The sequence below is a fragment of the Bison bison genome, unplaced genomic scaffold (genome assembly GCF_000754665.1).
Source record: "Bison bison bison isolate TAMUID 2011002044 unplaced genomic scaffold, Bison_UMD1.0 scf7180017864530, whole genome shotgun sequence".
In the NCBI taxonomy this organism is placed as follows: Eukaryota; Metazoa; Chordata; class Mammalia; order Artiodactyla; family Bovidae; genus Bison; species Bison bison.
This window is the reverse complement of record NW_011495080.1, coordinates 4,529,152-4,551,489: the sequence shown is the minus strand read 5'-3', so window position 1 is coordinate 4,551,489 and position 22,338 is coordinate 4,529,152. Positions and strand designations below refer to the sequence as shown.

The following is a 22,338-nucleotide window of genomic DNA, read 5'->3' as shown; positions in this document are numbered from 1 at the left end:
AGGTGATTGATATTTATCCCGGCAATCTTGATTCCAGCTTGTGTTTCTTCCAGTCCAGCGTTTCTCATGATGTACTCTGCATATAAGTTAAATAAACAGGGTGACAATATACAGCCTTGACAAACTCCTTTTCCTATTTGGAACCAGTCTGTTGTTCCATGTCCAGTTCTAACTGTTGCTTCCCGACCTGCATACAAATTTCTCAGGAGGCAGATGAGGTGGTCTGGTATTCCCGTCTCTTTCAGAATAGGCATACACAAATAAGACCGTAACTGTAATTACACATAACTACATAACTATATAACTATGACTTGAGTGGGAAAATATCAAACTCAATCATTAATCACAAAATGTCTTGCCCACGTAATAGTGCTGTTATACAAATATAAATGAAAATGGTTCTTATCAAAAAAGCTCACAAGCTATCCAAGGAATATAGGAGATAAGAGTCCATTCCACCATTTGACAGATAAGAACATTAAGGCTCAGAGTAATAAACTTGTACAAGGTAAAATGGCTAGTTGCCAATAAGGCTGAGATAGAAGTTATTTCCAACCAGCAAGCCAATAACACATGAATTTAAACAGTCTCTATTTATTAAGCAATGTTCTAAGCTTCAGGTTACCACTCTAGTAATTAGTACTCAATCCTAAAGGAAATCAACCCTGAATATTCATTGGAAGGACTGATGCTGAAGCCAAAGCTCCAACACTTTGGCCAACCTCATGCGAAGAGCCAACTCACTGGAAAAGACCCTGATGCAGGCAAAGACTGAAGACAAAGGCAGAAGGAAGAGACAGAGGATAAGATGGTTAGATAGCATCATCAACTCAATGGACATGAGTCTGAGCAAACTCCAGGAGATAGTGAAGGACAGTGAACCCCGGCAAGCTGCAGGCCTTGGGGTCACAAAGAGTGGGATACGACTTAGCGACTGAACGACAATAATCAGAACCCCATCGTATAGACAAAGAAATCGCTGTGACTGGCCTGTGGTGATTCAGGATGATGGGTCCCAAAGCGTGAGCTCCCCTCCTTACCACACTGCCTCTACCTGACTTTACAACAACAGACGTTTGCAGGCTCTGACCCTCCCTGAAGAATGGCTTGACACAGCATGAAATTAGTGCTGTGTACCTGTGCTAAATTCTCCCTGCTACTTAAGAGTTTAATGGGGAAAAATGCAAGAGTAATTACTCCGAAATAGAGAAAAAAAAAAAAAAAAAAAGCCACCACTATCAACCTGAAAAATCAGATAAACAAAAGCCAGCGAAAATTATATAGGCTATTATAAAAGCAAATTTGTGACAACCCCTTCACTTCACTGTCCAGCCACACCAGCCTCAGGCACAACAGCAGAGGGAACAAGATTCTCTCTGATGTAAGTTTACATGTTTTGCAAGGAATCTTCAGTGACTACTAATTAATCTGTTAACATGTCTATACTAACATCTCTGCGGTTAACACATCATTTGCATACACACAATCTGCGTGTATATGTGTAGACAAATATTTGTTTGCTGCCTGTTTCAATGAGAACCACATACAGACCATATATGAACCCAAATATTGGAAACAAAAGTGAGCCATTTCAGCCCATTCACAAGACATAAAGAAACCTTGATTGCGAGCTATGGGAAGGTACCAACAACTTTGTGGTGGCAAAGCTTATTGTAAATTCATCATTAAAAGTGAAATGGTATTTGGGTTTCCAAGTTAACCCAAGAATCCATGGTAAGCCTGAAGAATTACTTATAAAAACATTATTTTCAGCTGCACTCATTCTTTCTTCGGGAAAATGCATTTTGAGTTTCTTTGTTCAATAATCAGAAATGGGCCAAGAAAGAGCAGTGGCTGTAGCACATGAAGCCCTATCACTCTTGGGCATTACCAAGAACTGAGGAAAGCTGAGGTTCAACACATTGCCCTCAAGTGACATACACAGTAAGGGGCAGAGCTGAGACCCGTGCTCAGCCACGTCAGGTCTTCGAGATCTATCAACAGCCTTGCTCCTTCCACCAAACCACAGCCCTGGGCGTTTACTAAATAGGCAGGTGTCTGAGCTACCTCTTGGGTGACATACAGGAGGGGCAGGGGGCCTACTGAAAATCTCCCACCAAATCCTGACTCTGCTCTCTCAGCCCTACTAATTCTTCCCATTTAAGAAGTACGATCCAGCCTCAGGCCAAAGCACCTGGTAACATTCTGCTAGTTGCGAAGCTAAGTGAAGAGACATCAAATGCAGTGCTTTTGCTTCATAGAGGCACTGAAGAAACCCAAAGAACAATCAGATCTATGATGAAGAACCACCCACGGCCACTACTCAAGTGAAATCAAGGTCAAGTAGATCAGATCAGCCTCCCCAAAACAGTAATCTGAAGCAGCCCATTTTTAAAGATAGTTGGTAATCATATGAAAAAGAAAAATGCACACATAATAATGGTAAATGTCTTAAATTATACTTGGTGATATAATGTCAGGAAATAACTTTTATTTAAGTTATTTGATGATGATTTCATTCATGATTTCTTCTGGATAGATTGCATGATGAATACCTTCTGGTTATGATCTTTGTTCATTTTCAAGAGGGCTAAATTTTGCATGAATAGGCACACCAGAAATAGGTGCCCCTGCTGTTTCATCAACACAGAGACTACTAGTTCCTACATCATGGGAGCAAAGAGAAAACCACATTACACAATTTCTCTAAGGGAATACGTTATATTAATATGTATAGCTTCATACATGTTTTAGTATAAAACAGCTTTTTAAAATGAAGTACCTGTTAATAAGAAAAACAAGATCAACAGGCTGAAAATCTAACTATCTCCTTCTCTTATTCCAAAGGCGACAGAAAAACAGCGCCATCTCCTCTTCTTCAGCGAATGCTGTATTTCTTGTTATTAAGACAACGTGGTACATAATTCCCTAAAGACAGACGTCTTCAAAAACTTGAAAAATAAAAATGCACTGTTCAAATACATCCAACAATGCCACTCTGCTGATACTAAACTGAGTGACTGCCGTGCTCCTCTGACCAGAGAACGAGGTCACCCAGCACAGGCTCAGCAGAGGTCCTGGCTCACACTCCCCAGCGTCTCTGAAAGGGGTATGAATTCCCAAAGCTCTTCTTCACCTCCATTCTACTGAGCCAAGTCAAAATCTTAAAATAGAATAATAAATATCATCATGCAAGTCCCTAAGTGAATGCTGCAAACACAGGAACAGAGAAAATACGCATTTGAAGATGCTTCTTACAAACATGACAAGATTTTAAGTGCCTTTTAACAGTGCTATTCCAAGAAAACGTACATACCATAAAATTCACCCATATGGGGGTACAGTTCAGTGCGCCTTAACAGACTTGCAGAGTTGAGCCACCAGAAGCAGTCATCTGTATTCCTCAACCGCACCTCCAAAACCCTCAGCCCTAGGCAACCACTAACCCAATATTTCTGCCTCCACAAATTTGCTTATACTGGACACTTCACAGAAACAGGATCAGACCCTACGTGGTCTTTTGAGACCAGCTTCTTTCACTGAACAGTGTCTTGAGGTCAAAAGTGTTTTGAAGAAGCTGGGACTCTGATGCTCATGGCTCCTTCCACTCGCTCATTCCATCTTCAGGTGCTTCTTGAACACCTTCTACAGGTGAGACAGACACTACTTGGGTCACAAGGAGACCTGGCAGATTTTCAGTATGAATTCTGCCCTCATAAAGCTCACTGCAAAATAAAGATGCTAACATAGCTATAAACAACTTTTTTTTTAATGTAGAAAATATTGACGGCCATGTGAGTTTAGAGGAAGGCAACATAAATGAGATCAAGAAAAGTTCTGATAAGGCAACCTTTGAGTTGATCATACACACACACACACAGTTAACTCAAGTATGACAACACAGGGATGGAGGCACTTTGTACAGAAGCAAACCCACAGCCCTTGGCTCTGTTATTCCATCTATATTTACTCCTTGTACTCTGATCTCCCACTCAGTACCCGCATTCCAAATAAATATAACTAGTTATAATTCCTAGAAATCACTAAGCCTTTTATGATCCTAACTGCTCCACCCACCAATTCTCCCAAAAAATGGCCTTTTCCATCAATCCCATCATGTCTGATTGGTGAACTCCTACTCATCCTTCACTATTCAGCTCAAATATCATCACCTCTTCAATGAAGTCTACTGGGACCTCCCCAGATAGTTAGTCCTTAAGCCATTCTTTATGATACAAATGTATCTCTATTACAACTCATCTGCATGGCTCTGTTTTGTTTATCTCTGAAATCTTAGCACTGAGTAAGGTGTCAGGCACACAGCCAGCACTAACTGTTTGCTGGAATAAGGGCACAGAAGTAGACAGAAAGGTTAGCAGTGCGTGAAAGCAGGCAGTGAAGTAAGAGCCCTGGATGCTTTGTTAAAGTATGAGAAAAAGAAGGGGACATTTATTGATTATCTGCTAATATATTTCAGCACTGGTACATTATCTCATTTAGTCTCCATGACAACCATATGAAATTAGTCTCTCTAGCCTATCCTGCAGGAATCTGAAATAACTTAACACAAGATGACACAACTATTAAGTGCCAAAAGCTCTTCAAACACTAAACACACAGTGTGTGTGTGTGTGTGTGTGTGTGTGTGCGTGCGCGCACGCACACATACTTCTATTTAGAGATAATTCAGCTACAACCTTACTTGAAGAAACTGGGGTTCACCTCCTTTGGAGCCCCATTACTGAAAGCACACAGTAGCATGACGTCACTGCCAGCCAAGCTAAGCAAAGGTGGTGACTTCAGGCACCCTCTGCAGCCCCCATCCAGGGTCCGGCTGGTCCAGTACGAATCATGCCTCCTGAGCACTCTAGAAGAAACGCTGCAGGCCTGAGCGCTACAGAGGCCCCCGCGCTGTTCAAAGCAAAGAACGTTACCTGGCCGAAGAGAAGGTAGTTCTCAATCAAAATATAACATGACCTTTAAAAGTTTCAGATCAAAGTCTGATAAGCAACAATAAGAAAAAAAAAGAGCAACTTAAAAAATTACTGTTTTTTAAAATTTCACTTTGCCATTTTTGCAAATATCATTTCTGCAAAAAGATGAACCTGGGTTATGAAACAACGGTCAAGTCAGCAGAGGTATGTTTAACAGGACAAGAAAAAAAGAACTAGAGGAAGTAATCTATCATTTGTATGTTTATCAAGCCTGATAAAATATTATTTCTTAATTATACAATTCATGTTTTTCTTAAAGATTTTTTTATTAAAAAACTAGTAAAATACGTCAAAGGTCAAAGAATTATGAAAAGAGGGTTACAACACCCCATAATCTTGTAATAATCACTCTAAAAGGTTTCTGAGAAAGAATATGAAAGCAACCTTTTTAGAAAAATTGTATAAAGATGTCACCAAAGTAGTCTATGAGCACAATCTCATAAAATTCCCCAAAAAACATGTTATTTAAAAATACACTATGCCCTGTAAGTATCTATGCTGATCCATAAAATTAAACAAAAGCTGCTTGGCCATACCAGAGAACAGATTCAACTGGCCTTATATGTCTACAAGAGTGCATGTGGTACACAAGAGTCAAAGTCATCTCTTCTTGCTAAAAGTGCAAGTTATAAGAAAGAAAGTTAATTGACGACTGTTAGAGGTGTTTTTTCAAAATAATTATATTTTGTTAAATTAATTTCTTCAAATAATTATAGGACAATATTCAGAATCCATAACTGAGCTGGTTGCATTAGTGGAACAATAAAAATGTTTTGGGTAAAACTGTAAATCTCAAATACCGCTTTAATAATTTTTATTTAAAACAATCCATCCTGATTATAGCAATTGATTTTCATATTATTCCTCTGGTTCATCCTCAAAAATGACAGACAGCAATCAATATTTTCTTATTTTTTAAAGTCATGAGATGACCATTATGTCAACAGCAGAACTAATTACATCTGAAGGATTTAAGATGTAAAGCAAATCTGATAAGAGTTATATGAATTATTGTCACTGTAGCACAGGGTGATAAGGAGAAAATGGGATGCACCAAGTAAATGCCCATATGAGCTAAGACATTCTTAGTTTTCCTTTTGTCCTTAGGGCTTAACTATTTATGTGCTTGGACATACAGAGGAGCCAGATCCCTGGTCCTCCTCTGCTGGCCTAATGGGATCCAAGCAGTGGGTCTTCCTTTCAATCCTCAAAGAAGCATTAGTTGCTCAGTCGAGTGGGACTCTCTGTAATTCCATGGACTGTAGCCCACCAGGGTCCTCTGTCAATGGGATTTCCCAGGCAAGAATACTGGAGTGGGTTGCCATTTCCTTCTCCAGGGGATCTTTCCAACTCAGGGACTGAACTCAGGTCTCCTGCAAATTCTTTACCACCTGAGACACCAGGGAAGACCAATCCTCAACCAGAAGCCAAACTAATCCTCAACATGCCTGATTTCCAGACACCAAAACCCCAGGTGTCAGAGCTTGTCCCAGGGCCTTGAGGAAGTGAATGAGGGCAGAGAGTTCATCCTTTCAGAAGAAAAAAGTTATAATAATTGATAATGGAGATGCAGCCAAATGGAAGACGAGATGGTGAAGAGGAGCTCTTGAAGGAAAAAAAAACCCCTCAACTCTGACTTCCTCAAAACGTCAATGTTTACCTACAGCAGACTGGTCTGTAACTGCTTTTCACCTTAGCAAGGAGAGATCAACACCAAATAAGTCAGAGTGCAGAAAAAAAGTATCATAAAAGGAGGTCCCAAGAGGACAAATGAGTCAATGAGAGCTGTGGATCCGAGGGAGAGAGGTGATGGATCGCAGTCACAGCACCACGTGCCAAGGGCTGCGACAGAACAGTACACCCAGGATGCTGGGCGACCCCACAGGAAGCCAGACCTGGAGTCAGAAAAAATTCTGAAGTAAGTGATTTCTAGGCAGGGACCTGAACAATGAGGAAGAGTCAGCAGATAAAAGACAGGGAGGAGACAGGGTGAGCTAGGGGAGACAGTTGAAGGAACAGCAGTGAGACAGAAAAGACAACACAGAGAAAGACCAAAAAGGACAAGTTCAAGGACTCAACAACTGCCCCATGGCTAGACAGAGACACGGGCAGGTCTGGGAGATGATGCAGAACATCAATGTGGAGAAAAACTGTGCAGAACCTTGTTGGCTATGTAAAAGAGACCTAGACTTCACCTAAGAGGAAGGGGGAGTTTCTACAGTTTTAAACAGAGGAATGACATGACTGGTCCCATACTTTGGAAAGATTCTTAGGGCTGCAGTGGGAACAGACTGGGCAATGTGAGACTGAAGGCTGGGACCCCAAGTAAGAGATGCCTAGAACATGGGAGAAGAGGGACCAGTGGCCAGACTAAGGCAATGATACCGGGAATGGGAGAAACTGTAAGACCTGAAAGCGGGAAAAGAAAATTCAGAGCAAGGTTCTACTGCTACTCACCACATGCAGAGCAAGGCCTGCGGTGTCCCCTGCAGGATGAGAGCAACAATGGGGGTGAAGCAGCAAAAACATAAAGGTAAATAAGTCAAGTCCCACCGACAATGTCAATGTACAGGGGCTTTCAGCAGCTATCCAGCTACCACTGATACAGTGTGCAAGATGTTCTAACCACATCCGGCCTTGAAATAAGGAGACAGTTATCGTTACCACCCTGTAATTTCAAACTCCAATCATTTGACGCTGGCTAACTAAAACCTGTATTTCGATTAACCACTCAGTCAAGGGAACCAGGACATGCACAACCAGAATATTGTTTTAAGCATCCCACAGCAATTCCGTGAAAAAGTCTGAAGAGCCTTACCATAGTGATTCACGTGGGTTCCCAACACTTTTCAAGAAACACTCAAGTACAGTGACAGCTGTCAACCCAAAGCGTCAAGTAGCTCTAGGGGCAGATCAGGTCTAAACAGAGGACTTGAAAAGCACTTACTGTTCCCTGCTAGCACGGACCTGGCCTAACACAGAGCACTGGCCAGGCAATTCCGAACAAACCAGAGAGACAGGAAAGGGGAAAAGGAAGAAATGAAATGCCGGGTCAGACTTTACTTTTCTAAAATGTTTTCTTAGAGGAAAAACATTGTCATCAACAACAACAGTCTATTAATTTGGTTGACACATCGAAGGGTTGTGAATTAATTCCGAACACCTCTACTTGCAGTATGAATTTCAAATTCTCTCAGGCAATTTGTCTGAAGAAATCTGAGCCATCTAAACGACCCTCAAAGTCTATCAAATTCCAAGAAAGGCAAAAATACTATTAACCTAGTGTTTATTTTACCCCTGGCATATTAAATTAAAATTAAAAATAGTGATTTTACATATTATATGCCCTATACTTTAAAATTCCTTCAAGCTGCTTATACAACCAAGGTCTGCTATTTTCTTTCATAAACCCTGAGGTATGATTATAAAACAGTTTACAGTTGTTTTCTCTTTGCAGTTTATTGATTATTTACTATTATGAGTGATATTAATGATTCACTTGACTGTTATACCCAATAACAACACTTGTTCTATCAGAAAGTGCAATACACTATCCTTTTAGTGTTCAAAACCCACTGCAGAAAAAAAAAGAGGTTCTTCAAAACAGTTTCTCTTTTTCCGCAGGTCACTAAAGTTACATCCTTCCAGCTCCTGAGTTCTGTGACTGCACGTCATAACTACATCTCTAATCTACAGAATGCAACACACGTTACCAAAAGAGCTGCTTATTTCTAGTCATGCAGGAACAGATAGGGAATTTCTGGCCCACTCGATTTCAAGCCACTTGGAAGAACGAGTGCAAAGTAAATTGTGCTACAGTAGAAGTATGGCAGGGGCCTCTGAGGATTTAATAAAAAGCAGCCAATGGTTAGTCTGTTAACTAAGAAATCAAAGGGCAGAAGTTCCAAGTCACAGAAAAACCACTGGAAGGTATGACTCACTGATATTTCAAGACCTACTAAGCTTCTCTCTGCAATTTCTTTCTTCTTCTGCTACAGCTTTTGCTTTTCTGTGCAACTCCCCCATCAACCACCCCAAAATACCAGGGAATATACATTATAGTGTCAATGATCTGTTATACCTTTTTTAAAGTTTTCTATGCTTGCATCTTGGAGAAGACTCTTGAGAACCCTTTGGACTGCAAAGAGATCAAACCGGTCAATCCTAAAGGAAATCAACCTTGAATATTCATTGGAAGGACTGATGCTGAAGCCTCAATACTTGGTCCACCTGATGTGAAAAGCCAACTCATTGGAAAAGACCCTGATGCTGGGAAAGACTGAGAGCAGGAAGAGAAGGGGACAACAGAGGACAAGAAGGTTGGATGGCATCACCGACTCAATGGACATGAGTTTGGACAAACTCCAGCAGATGGTGAAGGACAGGGAAGCCTGGCATGCTGCAGTCCATGGGGGTCACAGAGTTGGGCACGACTGAGCAACTGAACAATAACAATGCTCACGTCTCAACTGCAAAACAGAGTGCTTATGTTTGTGCTGGTTTCTTAAAATACATACAACACAAACAGTGATGAATCCAGTGGCACAGGGGGAACGTGCCCTGGACCAGGGGAGAAAGGACAGAAGTGTGAGCCTGCCACTAGACAGCCACGTGGCCTCAGTCACCAACTCCACCCAAACCCTCCTCTGCCTTCCTCACTTCCACCTCAACCACACAGCTGCTGTCTTCCCTGTCTTCAATTTCCAACTCATGTTCTACATTTTCCACTTGTACCATTTTACGTTCCCAGCTCACAAAGTTTACCTTCCACAGCCTCAAGTAGCTGAATATTCTTTCCTTTTTATTTTTTGCTATAAGGTCAGCTAAGGACAAATAAAAATGCTTATGAGGCTGCTTATTTTTTCAAGAAAATGAAACTGGGTTCATTTAGTGCTACGGTGGAAAACACGTTCTTACCATTTAGATTTCTTTGTTGAATATAAAAATATCAAGGAGAAAATCAGCACTGCATTTTTAGGCATAAATATGTTATTAATGACTGAGTATACTTGAAAAGCAGCAACTAATGCAATTTTCTAAACTTGTATCTTAAAATTAAATGCAGCAGCTCAGTAGCCACTAAACACTATAGGATAAGATTAAACTTCTTCAGTTCCCCCCAACCTTCCCACCCATGAGAACCCCCACTGGAACCTCTTATCTGGTCTGAACTCTAGATCAGCACTGATTCTGCCGGGAACACCTTCAGCACCAATACCCCGACCCCTCTTATCCTCAGGGTCTGGCTCAAGTCCACTTCCCTGAATGGTCTGCCACCCAAGCTCTTGATCTTCTTTCTCTGAAGTCCTAAAGCACTTCCTAGACCTTTTATCTATTCTCTCTCACTTACATACTCATTCACCTCCTCCAAAATCTTAACTGAGCAGGTGAAGGGCACTACATTAGTGCTTATTCATTACACTATAATGTTAAACATGATTTGACGAAACTAACAGTTCCTCAAAGTCAAAGATCACCTCCCGGCTAACACCTGTTGACTAATGGAGTTCAACCATCCATTAAATGTAGATGGTTTATGGATTTCTTTTTAAGAACAGAATATACTGACTGAAGAATTTGATTTAAATCATAGCTTTAAATCAATAGTGTATACATTTCTTCCTTTTATAAATTGTTACTGGACACATTAAAAACAACAACAGCAGCAAAACAGTGCAGTGTTAAGACAGTGCCATCAACAAACTTTCACATATTAAAAGTTGGAAACCGAGACGTGGCAACCCCCTTCAGTTCTTGTAGCTCAAGTCAAAGGAGTAAGTGCAGCTTGTCACTGTGAACTCTCCCTACAATACTAGGTCTAAATGAGCCTTAAAGAGCTGTTTAAAAAGAACTAGGAGGGCCAGATGCTGGGAGAAAAACACATAGAACGTATAGACAAATCTGTTTCCCTAAATTGGCTGTTTCGTTTGGGCTGTGCTATTTCCTGCTTAAATTGGTTTCCTGCGATTTGTTATGGCTGCCAAATACTTAGTGATCTCAGTTATACACTTAAAGCAAATCAGCAAATCTTTCTTATTCTTCCCAATGACAAGAAAGGTACAGAGAACCTTGCACAGTGAGGATAAGAATACAAGTGAGCTCCTTTGTCTTTCTGCCCAGATTCATCCTTTTCATCTGGTTGCTAGCAGCTCAGGAAACCAACAAAGAGCCTCCTAGTATCATTCCTGCCTGTTTTTTTCATACTGACTTGGGGACAGGGTTTCCTCAGTATTAGGTGGGATCAAACATGAGAGGTCTGACCTCCCTATAAGCCAGAAAAACTAAAGGATCAAGGAGGACAGGGAAAAAAATCAATATCCAACACTGAAAAATGCAAGATGTTCATGAAAAGGTAACCCTTTAAGTCAGACATGACTTAGTGACTGAACAACAACAACCCCTTTACGTCAGTCTGAAAAAAATAATTTGCCCTGGTATGAAAAAAAGCCAATGTAGTTGAGATAGCACATAATGCAGCAGAGAACTTGAGGCAGCAAGGACACAGTTAAGTTCTTTAGAGCATGTTCATTTATTAAAGTGGCATCACAATCTGCTGTGTGTCACACAGTGTATTATTTTGCCTGAACAGCTTTACATGCAAATACTTACTGCAACGAGTCACTGTTCTGGTTCAAGATTGGGCAGAAAATAGTTTCAGTAAAGTCTTTAGAGGAAATCACTTTCTTAACAGCATAAATTATATTCTCAAAACTATATATACAACAAAATTTAGTTTATTCACACATATGAATAGCCTAGAGGCCTGGTATAAATTAATAGTCTTGCAAGGAAGAAAGCATTTTAACAAACATTAAAAATTCAACTCACATTTAATATATAATTTACTTGACACTGAAAAATACAGAAAAAGCTGGTGACATTTTTATCAATATTATTTTTGTAGACTTGAAAAATTATTTCATAACACATCTAAATTATAAATCTTAAGAAATCTATTATTGGGTATGAACTAAAACCCCAAATGAGAAAGAGAATATAAACTTTGAGGCTACTTACTTTTATAAACATATTTTTTAAATCTTAAGAAGAATAAATCTTTGCTAATTTGCACAATCATAGTCTAATTGCAACAGTATGTCAAATCTTAGCTTTTTTCTTGGGTTAGGTTGGCATGGGAAAGGGAAATATCCTTAAAGAGTTGGCACTATTAGCCTTGCTGAGCTTTTTTCACATCAAGGTGCAGACAGAAAAAGCAAGTGCTTGTATGGCAATATGAGGCTACGCACGTGTTCACCAACCTCTCTGAGCTAAGAAATCAGTTCCTCCAATACACTCATAACGCACAGGTTAGGAAGCTGTGCTGAAGACTGAGGTGAAGGCAGTACTCCCTGAAATATTTGCTAAAGCATCCATTTACCTGCAGCCCTGGGGAAGCTGGGATGTAGAAAATGCAGGAAACTAGATTCACAAACACAAAGAGCCATCTAGCTCCACTACCTCAGTCACCGCATCATTAAAACCATCTAATGAAGCGCGAAAACTCTAAAGCCGGGCAAGAGAACTTCCTGCAATGACCAAAGTGTCCTCTGCCTCGCTGCCCAACATGGCGCCACGAGCCACAGGCAGTCACCGAGCGCGAAGAGATGAAGCCTTTATTTTACTTCATTTTCATTGGTTTTAACTTAAATATGAATAGCCACATGTGACAAGTGGCTACCACTGAGACAGTGTAGTTCTAGTCCAACCAACAAAACACAAGGTAGCATTCAGAGAGCTTTCAGTGCCCAGGATGCTCATGGACCAATGAGGTCATCAGTCACATCAAACAGAGAAATGGGACGGGATGGATCCCTCAGCACAGCCACAACTCATCACAAAGTCAGTGTGATGCTCCGCAAGGCCACACCATGAGCACTGATAGAAAGTCTTTCCACCTTCACCCGTTTGCTCAAAGTACCAGTTTAAGAAACCAAGCCAAGAAGGAAAACACTTTCTTCTCCTTCAACTCACTGCGAATGAGAGCCAACAAAGGGAAAACCTAGAAAAACCAAAAATCAGTTAGAAAAAGAAAGTGCTTTCTTAAACTCTAGCAGAACATCACTAAAAAGCACCTCTTTCCCTCTTTTCTCTCACATCCTTTTTACATATGAAGCAAGGCTTCATTCAAACTACAATAAAACAGTGCTTTACAGCATTTGCTCTGGAGTCAAATAGACTTGAAGTCAAATATTACCTCCACTACTCACCAGCTGTGTGACTTTGGGCAAGATAATTAATCACTTCAAGTCTCAAATTCCTCCCATGTAAAATGACTTAATATAGTACCTTCCTCATAGGGTTATACAGATTACATAAGACAGACACAAAGGATTTAACAGAGTACCTGGCACATAATAAACATTACTTATTCTCTTTCACTATTTCATCATCAGTGCATAGCATCATCCTATCTCCTTAACCCAGTACGTAAAAAAGAAATCAACCGAGAACAAAGCACATTTTAGATCAAATTCCAATTTTTAAAAATCCCCATGTATCAAAAGATGATTTTGGAAAAGCAAAAAGGGATCAGTCATGGTGTACCTCAGAAGCCAATAAAGCAATTCAAATTATATTGTCAGTACGTGGCCAATCACCACTGGGATGTGACATGAGCTGATTTATGTTTTTAAAGGCTACTGAGGCCTCTTGTGCATGGCAGAGCACACACGGAGGACAACAGTGGAAGTGGGGAGCCAGTTAAGAGGCTTCATCGAAAGACAAGATAAGAGATGGTGGTTATTTCGACTGGAGATGCAGCAGTGAAGACGGATGTGCGAAGACCATCTCCAAACCTATTTTGGAGATGGAGCTGATAAGATCAGCTAATGGTCTAATATAAGAATCAAACTAAAAAAAAAAAAAGCAAACAAGGGTGAATCCCAGTGCCCTTTACTGGGAAAGATAAAGAGGAGAAGCAACTCTGAAGAACGGAAAGGTTTGCTTTGGATGTGTTAAGTTGAAGAAATCTAAGAGGCAGTTACCTGAGACGGCAGTTTCAGGGAGAAGTCAGGGCTAGAGACAGAGTTTTGAGAGGCAAGTACATAATGATTCAAAAGGCATGCAATTTGATGACGTTAGTGGAAATCAGCAAAGACTAGACTGAGAATGTAAGTAGTTCAGTTCAGTCACTCAATCTTGTCAGACTCTTTGCAACTCCATGAACTGCAGCACGCCAGGCCTCCCTGTCCATCATCAACCCCCGGAGTTTACTCAAACTCATGTCCATTGACTCTGTGATGCCATACAACCATCTCATCCTCTGTTGTCCCCTTCAATCTTTCCCAGCATTAGGGAAAGATTTTCCAATCAGCCAGTTCTTCACATCACGTAACCAAAGTATTGGAGTTTCAGCTTCAGCATCAGTCCTTCCAATGAATATTGAGGACTGATTTCCTTTAGGATGGACTGGTTGGATCTCCTTGCAGTCCAAGGGACTCTCAAGAGTCTTCTCCAATACCACAGTTCAAAAGCATCAATTCTTTAGCGTTCAGCTTTCTTTATAGTCCAACTCTCACATCCATACACGACCACTGGAAAAACCATACCTTTGGCTAGATGGACCTTTGTTGGCAAAGTAATGTCTCTGCTTTTTAATATGCTGTCTAGGTTGGTTATAACTTTTCTTCCAAGGAAAGTCTTTTAATTTCATGGCTGCAGTCACCATCTGCAGTGATTTTGGAGCCCAAAAAAATTAATTCTGTCACTCTTTTCACTGTTTCCCCATCTATTTGCCTGAACTGATGGGACCAGATGCCATGATCTTAGTTTTCTGAATGTTGAGTTTTAAGCCAACTTTTGGAGAATTCAAGTAAAGTAGAAGGAAAACCAAGAGTGTGGCCCAGAAGTCAAAGAAAGGGTTTCTGGCAGAGGGAGTGGCCACTTACTATTTAACCGTCATGAACTATGAACCCTTCTTAATGCTCCTACCAAACAAGAAGTTTTAAAAGGACAAGAACTATTTCTTATTCATCTCGGCACTTTCTGCTCTGAACACATCAGAAGTTCAACTTGTGGTTATCAATTTAATGATTAGTAAGAGGGTCACAAATGCTGCCAGGTGAGGCATTTGTGCAGGAGCTCATCTTTCTCAAGGTATTTCAGTCTGCAGCTAGATTTACCACCCAATACTTTCTAATAAATAATGAAAATTCTCATTTAGTTCACAATGAATCATCTCAACTACTTCCTCACTGTCATTTCACCAAAACACAGCATGTCCATCCATCAAATTTGGCAGCAACAAGAACAGTGCCAGACACAGAGCAGGTGCTCAGTAAGTATTAGGTGGATGAATCAATGGATGGGGGTAGGACAGAGGAAAGAAAAGCAATCTCTTATCCTCCAGGATCCACAGACAAAATAAGACAATAATCCTCCATGGATTTCGTTTAACATATTTTCATCAATAATTAAGACTCTGAAGGAATAAACTGCTTATAAACTTGAAGAAATCCATTACAAAGTAAAATCATTAGAGATATTTCACCATCTGGAAACAATAAATCAGTATTTTCTAAGTTCAATTTTTTTAATAAATATTTACTCCCAAACCTCTAATACCCCTTATACGTCATTCATTTTACACAAAAAACTAGGCAATAACCTTCCAAAGCCTAACAGAGGATCCAGGAGCTGGAAGAGAAAAAAAAAAAAAATTTCCCAAGACTGAAAGTAGATTCATTCTACCTTACAGCAAAGCATTTTAAAAGAAAGCCCAATATTAACCGCTAACACAGCTGGCCTTCCGTAACTGCAAGTTCCACATCCACAGATGCCACCAACCACAGACTGAAATTATTCAGGGAGAAGGAAAAAAAACAATTCCGGAAAACCCAAAACACCCAAAACTTGAATCTGTCATGCCGGCAATTATTTCTATGGTATTTACAGTGTATTATATGTATCATAAATAATCTAAACAAGATTTAAACGATCAATATATGGGAGGATGTACACAGATTATAGGCAAATACTACCCGTCTTATATAAGGGACTTGAGCATCCATGGACTACGGTATTCAAGAGGGTCCCAAAACCAGTTCCCCATGAATACCAAAGGAAGACAATTCTCCTGTAAAAAGCATCCAAGTAACAAAAGACAGAGTGCAGGAGAACATGACTATCGAGTGAACTTTCACCACTTAAAAGTTTTTCTACTAAGAACTCAGAAATTCAAACTCTGAAATACCTGAGGCACCATAAGTACCAGAATACCGCTGAGACTTCGGGCCAGATGGAGAGGTTTCCTTCATACGATCAATCACATTTTCCGAAAGCTGAAAAGAGCAACATCAAAATAAAATTAATTATAAGAGAACAAGAAAGAAAACAGTACAATAGCATCCAAGTAAGCCAGTCATCCATGGCAATGTGTGTAACGAATGGCCTGAAGAAATCAGACTAAATCTGATCGCTGTGAAACTAAAACCAAGAAGAGTGTTAAGATATCAAGATGCACCCCACAGCACTACTTCATTTCTTCTAATGCAGTGCTCATTGCTCATTATAAATGACTCTTTCCCTCATTCTATACTGTGCACGAAATTGTAATCTCTGAGAAAATGTAAGCCATCAGAACTCCTCCAACTTTCCGCCCTCATCCTCCAAATTAATTTACACTTGCAGCAGGCCTTAGCGCCTTCCTTCCCTCCAGTCCCAAATGAAATGGTGTCCCTCCCACCCTCCCTCCGTTCAAGGCTAACCACAAACAATCCCTCTTGCAGTAGATTTCTTTATGCACCAACTCTGTGCCAGGAACTAGGCTAGACTTCAAGTATTCTAACAGTTGATTCTAACAATCAAGTTGCTTAAAGAGAAGAAACAGACCACCATGCATTTAAATATAATGTAAAGAATGTTACTTAAGTGAGTTGGCCTGTAATGGAAGGACAGACAGCACAATGGCCAGACGGGCAGGGCATCCAGCCAGGCTTTGGGAGCGGGGCTGGGCAGGAGGTTAAGAAGGATGAAGAGTACTTAGGAACAGAAGGAACAGGATAAGAGTACCATAAGAAGAGGGTATTAGGATTTCCCTGGTGGTCCAGTGGTTAAGGATCCACCTGCCGATGCAGGGGACATGGGTTCGATCCCTGGTCTGGGAAGATTCCACAAGCCACAGGGCAACTAAGCCCATGTGCCACAACTAGTAACAACTACTAAGCCCGTGCTCCAGAGCCTAGAAGCCACAACTAATGAAGCCTGCGTGCCCTAAAGCCCGTGCTCATCTCCAAGAGAAGCCACCACAATGAGAAGTCTGAGCACTGCAACTAGAGAAAGCCTATGCACACCAACAAAGACCCAGAGCAGTCAAAAACAAATATTTTAAAAATTAAAAAGAAAGAAGAGGGTACCTCATGAAGCTACCATTAAGCAGCAGGGCTTAACAGCAAGTGGAAATATCAAACAGGCAGTTGGCAAAAGCACGGAGGCAACGAGGAACACTCAGGCCATGAGCTTTGAGTCATCAGCACCTCTAACCCCTGGGTATCATACCATCCTTTTATTATTTTCTTATCAGGCTTCCCTTGTGGCTCAGCTAATAAAGAATCCGCCTGCAATGTGAGAGACCTGGGTTCGATCCATGGGTTGGGAAGATCCCCTGGAGAAAGGAAAGGCTACCCACTCCAGTATTCTGGCCTGGACAATTCCATGGACTGTATAGTCCATGGGGTCGCAAAGAGTCGGACAGGACAGAGGGACTTTCACTTGTTTTATAGCACTTATCACTATCTGATACTTTGCTGTTTATTGCCTGTCTTGCTCACTAGAAACAAAGCTCCAGGAAAGCATGGATTTGGCGGTCCTGTCCAGTACTATACCCCAGAGCCTCAATAAGCTTGGTTAATTAGTGAATGGTTAAATAAATGAAACAATATGGATGAAGAAAAGAATGGCTGAAGCAGGAAGTTGAGGAGGGGGCTCAGTGAAACAGAAGGTGGAGAGGGAAATAAGATTCTGGATTTTGAAGACTCTTAGTAAATAAATCCTTCAAGTCAGGGGGTTGAACTTGATCCTGAGGGCAGCTAGGCACTACTGAAGGATTTTAAGCCGGGTAATGACACAATGAGACTTACATTTTAGAAAGATCACTCTAGCTACAGTGTGAAGAACAGATTGGAGGGGGATGAGAACAGAAGCAGGAGGACCCCCGAAGGAGGCTAAAGGACCAATTAAGAAGCTATTAAGCATATGTCCACACAAAGACTCACACAAGAATGTGCAGAGCAGCACTATTCATAACAGCAAAAGTGGAAACAATATCCATCTTCTGGTGAATGGATAAACAAAACATTATATGGCCATACAATGGACAAGGATTCATCAATAAAAAGAAGTGACATTCTGAAATAAGCTACAATAAGGACAGACCTAAAAAACAGTTAAGGAAGCCAGGCACAAAAGGCCACATACTGTATAATTTCATTTACCTGAAATGCTCAGAAAAGGGAACTCTATACAGATGGAAAATATCTTAGGTAAGTGGTTGCCTAAGGCTGGAATGAGAATGGAGATTAACTGGAAATGGGCATGAGAGATTTTATTGGGGTGATGAAAATGTTCTAAAACCGGAAAGTACTGATGGTTGCACAATTCTGTAAATTCATTAGAAAGTGCTATACACAGAAAACAGGTGACTTTTATTATATGTAAATTACACCACAATAAAGTTGTTTAAAAAAAAAAGTTAACCTTCACCAAGTGCTTATTAGGTGCCAGGCACTGATGTTAAACCAAGTATTTGGCTCATTTAATCCTCCACAATCCTATGAGATACTTTTATCATGTCCATTGTATAGGTGAGGAGACTGAAGCAAAGCCAGATTAAATAACTTGTGCTAGATCTTACAGGTTGTCAATAATGAAGCCAGGACTCAAATCCAGGAAGTCTGAGAATCAAGGTCACACTCAGATATCCCCTTCACTGCCAGACTCACTGTCTGACTAGATGAGGGTGAAGCAGAAATCATCAAAAAGGTTTACAGGTCAAGTAACGGGGAGAAACAACCCCACCCCTTACACCCCAACCCCACCATACACCACCGCTACATCCTCAGGGACCTTCTTCCAGTTTCTACTTCCTTAACACTCTACTGACTGACTTGTAACCCAATACCAGGCAAAAGTCACCACTGATCAAATAAATAACCTTCTATATTTATATAGGCTTCCCAGGTGGCACCAGTAGTAAAGAATCCACCTACCAATGCAGGAGACACAAGAGAAGTGGGCTGAAGGCGGGCATGGTAACCCACTCTACTATTCTTGCCTGGAGAATCCCATGGACAGAGGACCCTGGTGGGCTACAGTCTATGGGGTAGCAAGCAGTGAGCCACAACTGAGCAAGATATTTATATAAATAAACATCTTTTATATTTACAAAGCACCTAATTTATGACTTCCCTTTAGCATCACTCCCGGCTTCCAGAAACCCAGCCCCCAGCCCCCACGCCACTTTTCCAACATCCCCTTCCTGCTGGTCCTAGGACTCTGCCTGAGTCTCCTCTCTTCTGCAGGCTTCCCCCTCCCTTGTGTTGTTGTTTAGTCGCTAAGTCAAGTCTGATTCTTTGTGACCCCATGGACTGCAGCCCACCAGGCTCCTCTATCCATGGCATTTCCCAAGCAAGGATACTGAAGTGGCTTGCCATTTCCTTCTCCAGAGGAATCTTCCCAACCCAGAGATGGAACCCACATCTCCTGCTTGGCAGGCGGATTCTTACCACTGAGCCACCTGGGAAGTCCTCCCCTGCTGCTGCTGCTGCTGCTGCTAAGTCGCTTCAGTCGTGTCCGACTCTGTGCGACCCCATGGACGGCAGCCCACCAGGCTTCCCCCGTCCCTGGGATTCTCCAGGCAAGAACACTGGAGTGGGTTGCCATTTCCTTCTCCAATGCATGAAAGTGAAAAGTGAAAATGAAGTCGCTCAGTCGTGTCCGACTCTAGCGACTCCACGGACTGCAGCCCACCAGGCTCCTCCGTCCATGGGATTTTCCAGGCAAGAGTACTGGAGTGGGGTTAGTCCTCCCCTGCCCACCCTTATATGCTAGAGGGCTCCACATTCTGTTTTTTGCCTTGATTTCTTCTCACTCCACGTGCTCTTGGTGGTACTCTCATTCACTCCCCTGATGTTTTATTAATAACTGCTGTTGATTGATTAATGAATTCTAAACCCATTATCTCCAGTCCAAGACCTGTATCCCAAAAGGCAGACCTAAACACCGAGTTGCCTAATGGACACCTCTCCGGGGACAGACCACAAGCACCGCCAACCCAACATGTCCCAGGCTGAATTCACATTTGCCAAAAAAGACTTCTGTGTCCTCTTGCTTTCCTTATCTCATTCATGACACCACCTCCACCCAGCTTCCTAAATCAAAACTCAGGAGTTCTCGACCCTTCTCTTTCCCTCATTCTCTGAGCCATGACCTCCTCAACCCCTAAACAGCTAATGAATTTGCCGTCCCTTCTCCCATCCTGTTTCCCCTGCCCTAATTCATGGCATCCTCAATATCCCTCCTAAAATACAAATGATTATGGTAATTCTCACTTCAAGTCCTTCAACAGCTACCTCTCTTGACAAGAAAGGCCAAATTTTTTTGCATGGCATTCAAGACTCCCTCTTCTTTTGGTTATGGCCTCATTCTCCAACCGCAACTTCCATGGCTTTTCCCTCAACACTTCATAAGCTGTTCTCTACCCACACTGGCAACTCGCTGCCATCTCTTTGCCTTTATTTTTGCCTACAATGCCTTCACACCTTGGGACAGAACTGCCTTTCAAACTTCAGCTCAAAACATCCGCAAGTCATCCCACGCCAACTCTGCCTACCCAACAGGAAGGACCCCTCCTGTGCCGCCCACAGGTACCTTGCACAAACGTCCAGTGCTCCAGTGACAGAACAAGCGTCTGCCTTTCCACAAAACTGTGAGCGCCTACGTTTGAGAGTCGCCCAACAAGGCTGACTAGGCCGAGCACTAATGGAGGCCCTTGGGAAACATCAATGAACACGAAACGGTCTGTAGCTGAACAGTTACTTGTATCTCAGGACCCAAATCAGAATGGAGGTGAGACAGCAAAGGGAAAGTCGACAGCTCAAAAGCTGTGATCTTTGAAGGAGAAACCATGACTCCTTTCTCAGAAGAGAAGCGGAAGTTAGGAAGGAGAGTGCCCACAGACTCGGCTTCTCTATCAACTGACAGCCACGGAGACTGCTGCCTCAACTTATCTGCAAAGCTGAGCTACTTCATAGGAAGAACTCCTTAAGACTGACCCCAATCCTCTCAACTCACAGGTGAGCAAAAGAGAGATTCTAAGTGCTATCCAGCTACTGGTAGCATCAGGACCAGCAACCAGTAACCCCATTCTCTCGTCCCATGCTTTCTCTGCTGCTAAATAATACACTCCTTATCCCACACATGTATCACTTCCTCGTGAGGAAATAAAATGAGGCTTATTAAGTTTTGGAATCTTAAAGCTATATTTATGGATATATAATTTGAAGTTTACTCAATATAATGTAATGTACTAATACATAATATATAATGTACTGTATTAACATAGCATGCTATAATATATATATTTTATATTACATACCATATTACTATATATTATCCTATAATACATCTACTATGTTACATATGTAATATAATTTATGTGCTTAAAGCTAATATCAGATCAGATCAGTCGCTCAGTCGTGTCCAACTCTTTGCAACCCCATGAATCTCAGCATGCCAGGCCTCCTTGTCCATCACAAACTCCTGGAGTTCACTCAGACTCATGTCCATCGAGTCAGTGATGCCATCCAGCCATCTCATCCTCTGTCGTCCCCTTTTCCTACTGCCCCCAATCCCTCCCAGCATCAGAGTCTTTTCCAATGAGTCAGCTCTTCGCATGAGGTGGCCAAAGTACTGGAGTTTCAGCTTTAGCATCATTCCTTCCAAACAAATCCCAGGGCTCATCTCCTTCAGAATGGACTGGTTGGATCTCCTTGCAGTCCAAGGGACTCTCAAGAGTCTTCTCCAACACCACAGTTTAAAAGCATCAATTCTTCGGTGCTCAGGTTTCTTCACAGTCCAACTCTCAAATCCATACATGACCACAGGAAAAACCATAGCCTTGACTAGACAAACCTTTGTTGGCAAAGTAATGTCTCTGCTTTTAAATATGCTATCTAGGTTGGTCATAACTTTCCTTCCAAGGAGTAAGCGTCTTTTAATTTCATGGCTGCAGTCACCATCTGCAGTGATTTTGGAGCCCCCAAAAATACAGTCTGACACTGTTTCCACTGTTTCCCCATCTATTTCCCATGAAGTGATGAGACCGGATGCCATGATCTTCGTTTTCTGA

The 22,338-nt window shown here is 41.5% G+C and overlaps 1 protein-coding gene across 1 annotated transcript in view; it reads right to left on the bottom strand.

Annotated features, from left to right (window-relative positions):
* The window catches only part of CHCHD3 (coiled-coil-helix-coiled-coil-helix domain containing 3), a gene marked incomplete at its 5' end in the record, with an annotated part of 295,128 nt that overhangs the window by 261,490 nt on the left and 11,300 nt on the right, over nt 1–22,338 (bottom strand). The window contains one exon of the mRNA XM_010831751.1: nt 16,186–16,273. Within this exon, the coding sequence (XP_010830053.1) occupies nt 16,186–16,273 (88 nt within the window). The remainder of the gene's footprint in view (nt 1–16,185; nt 16,274–22,338) is intronic.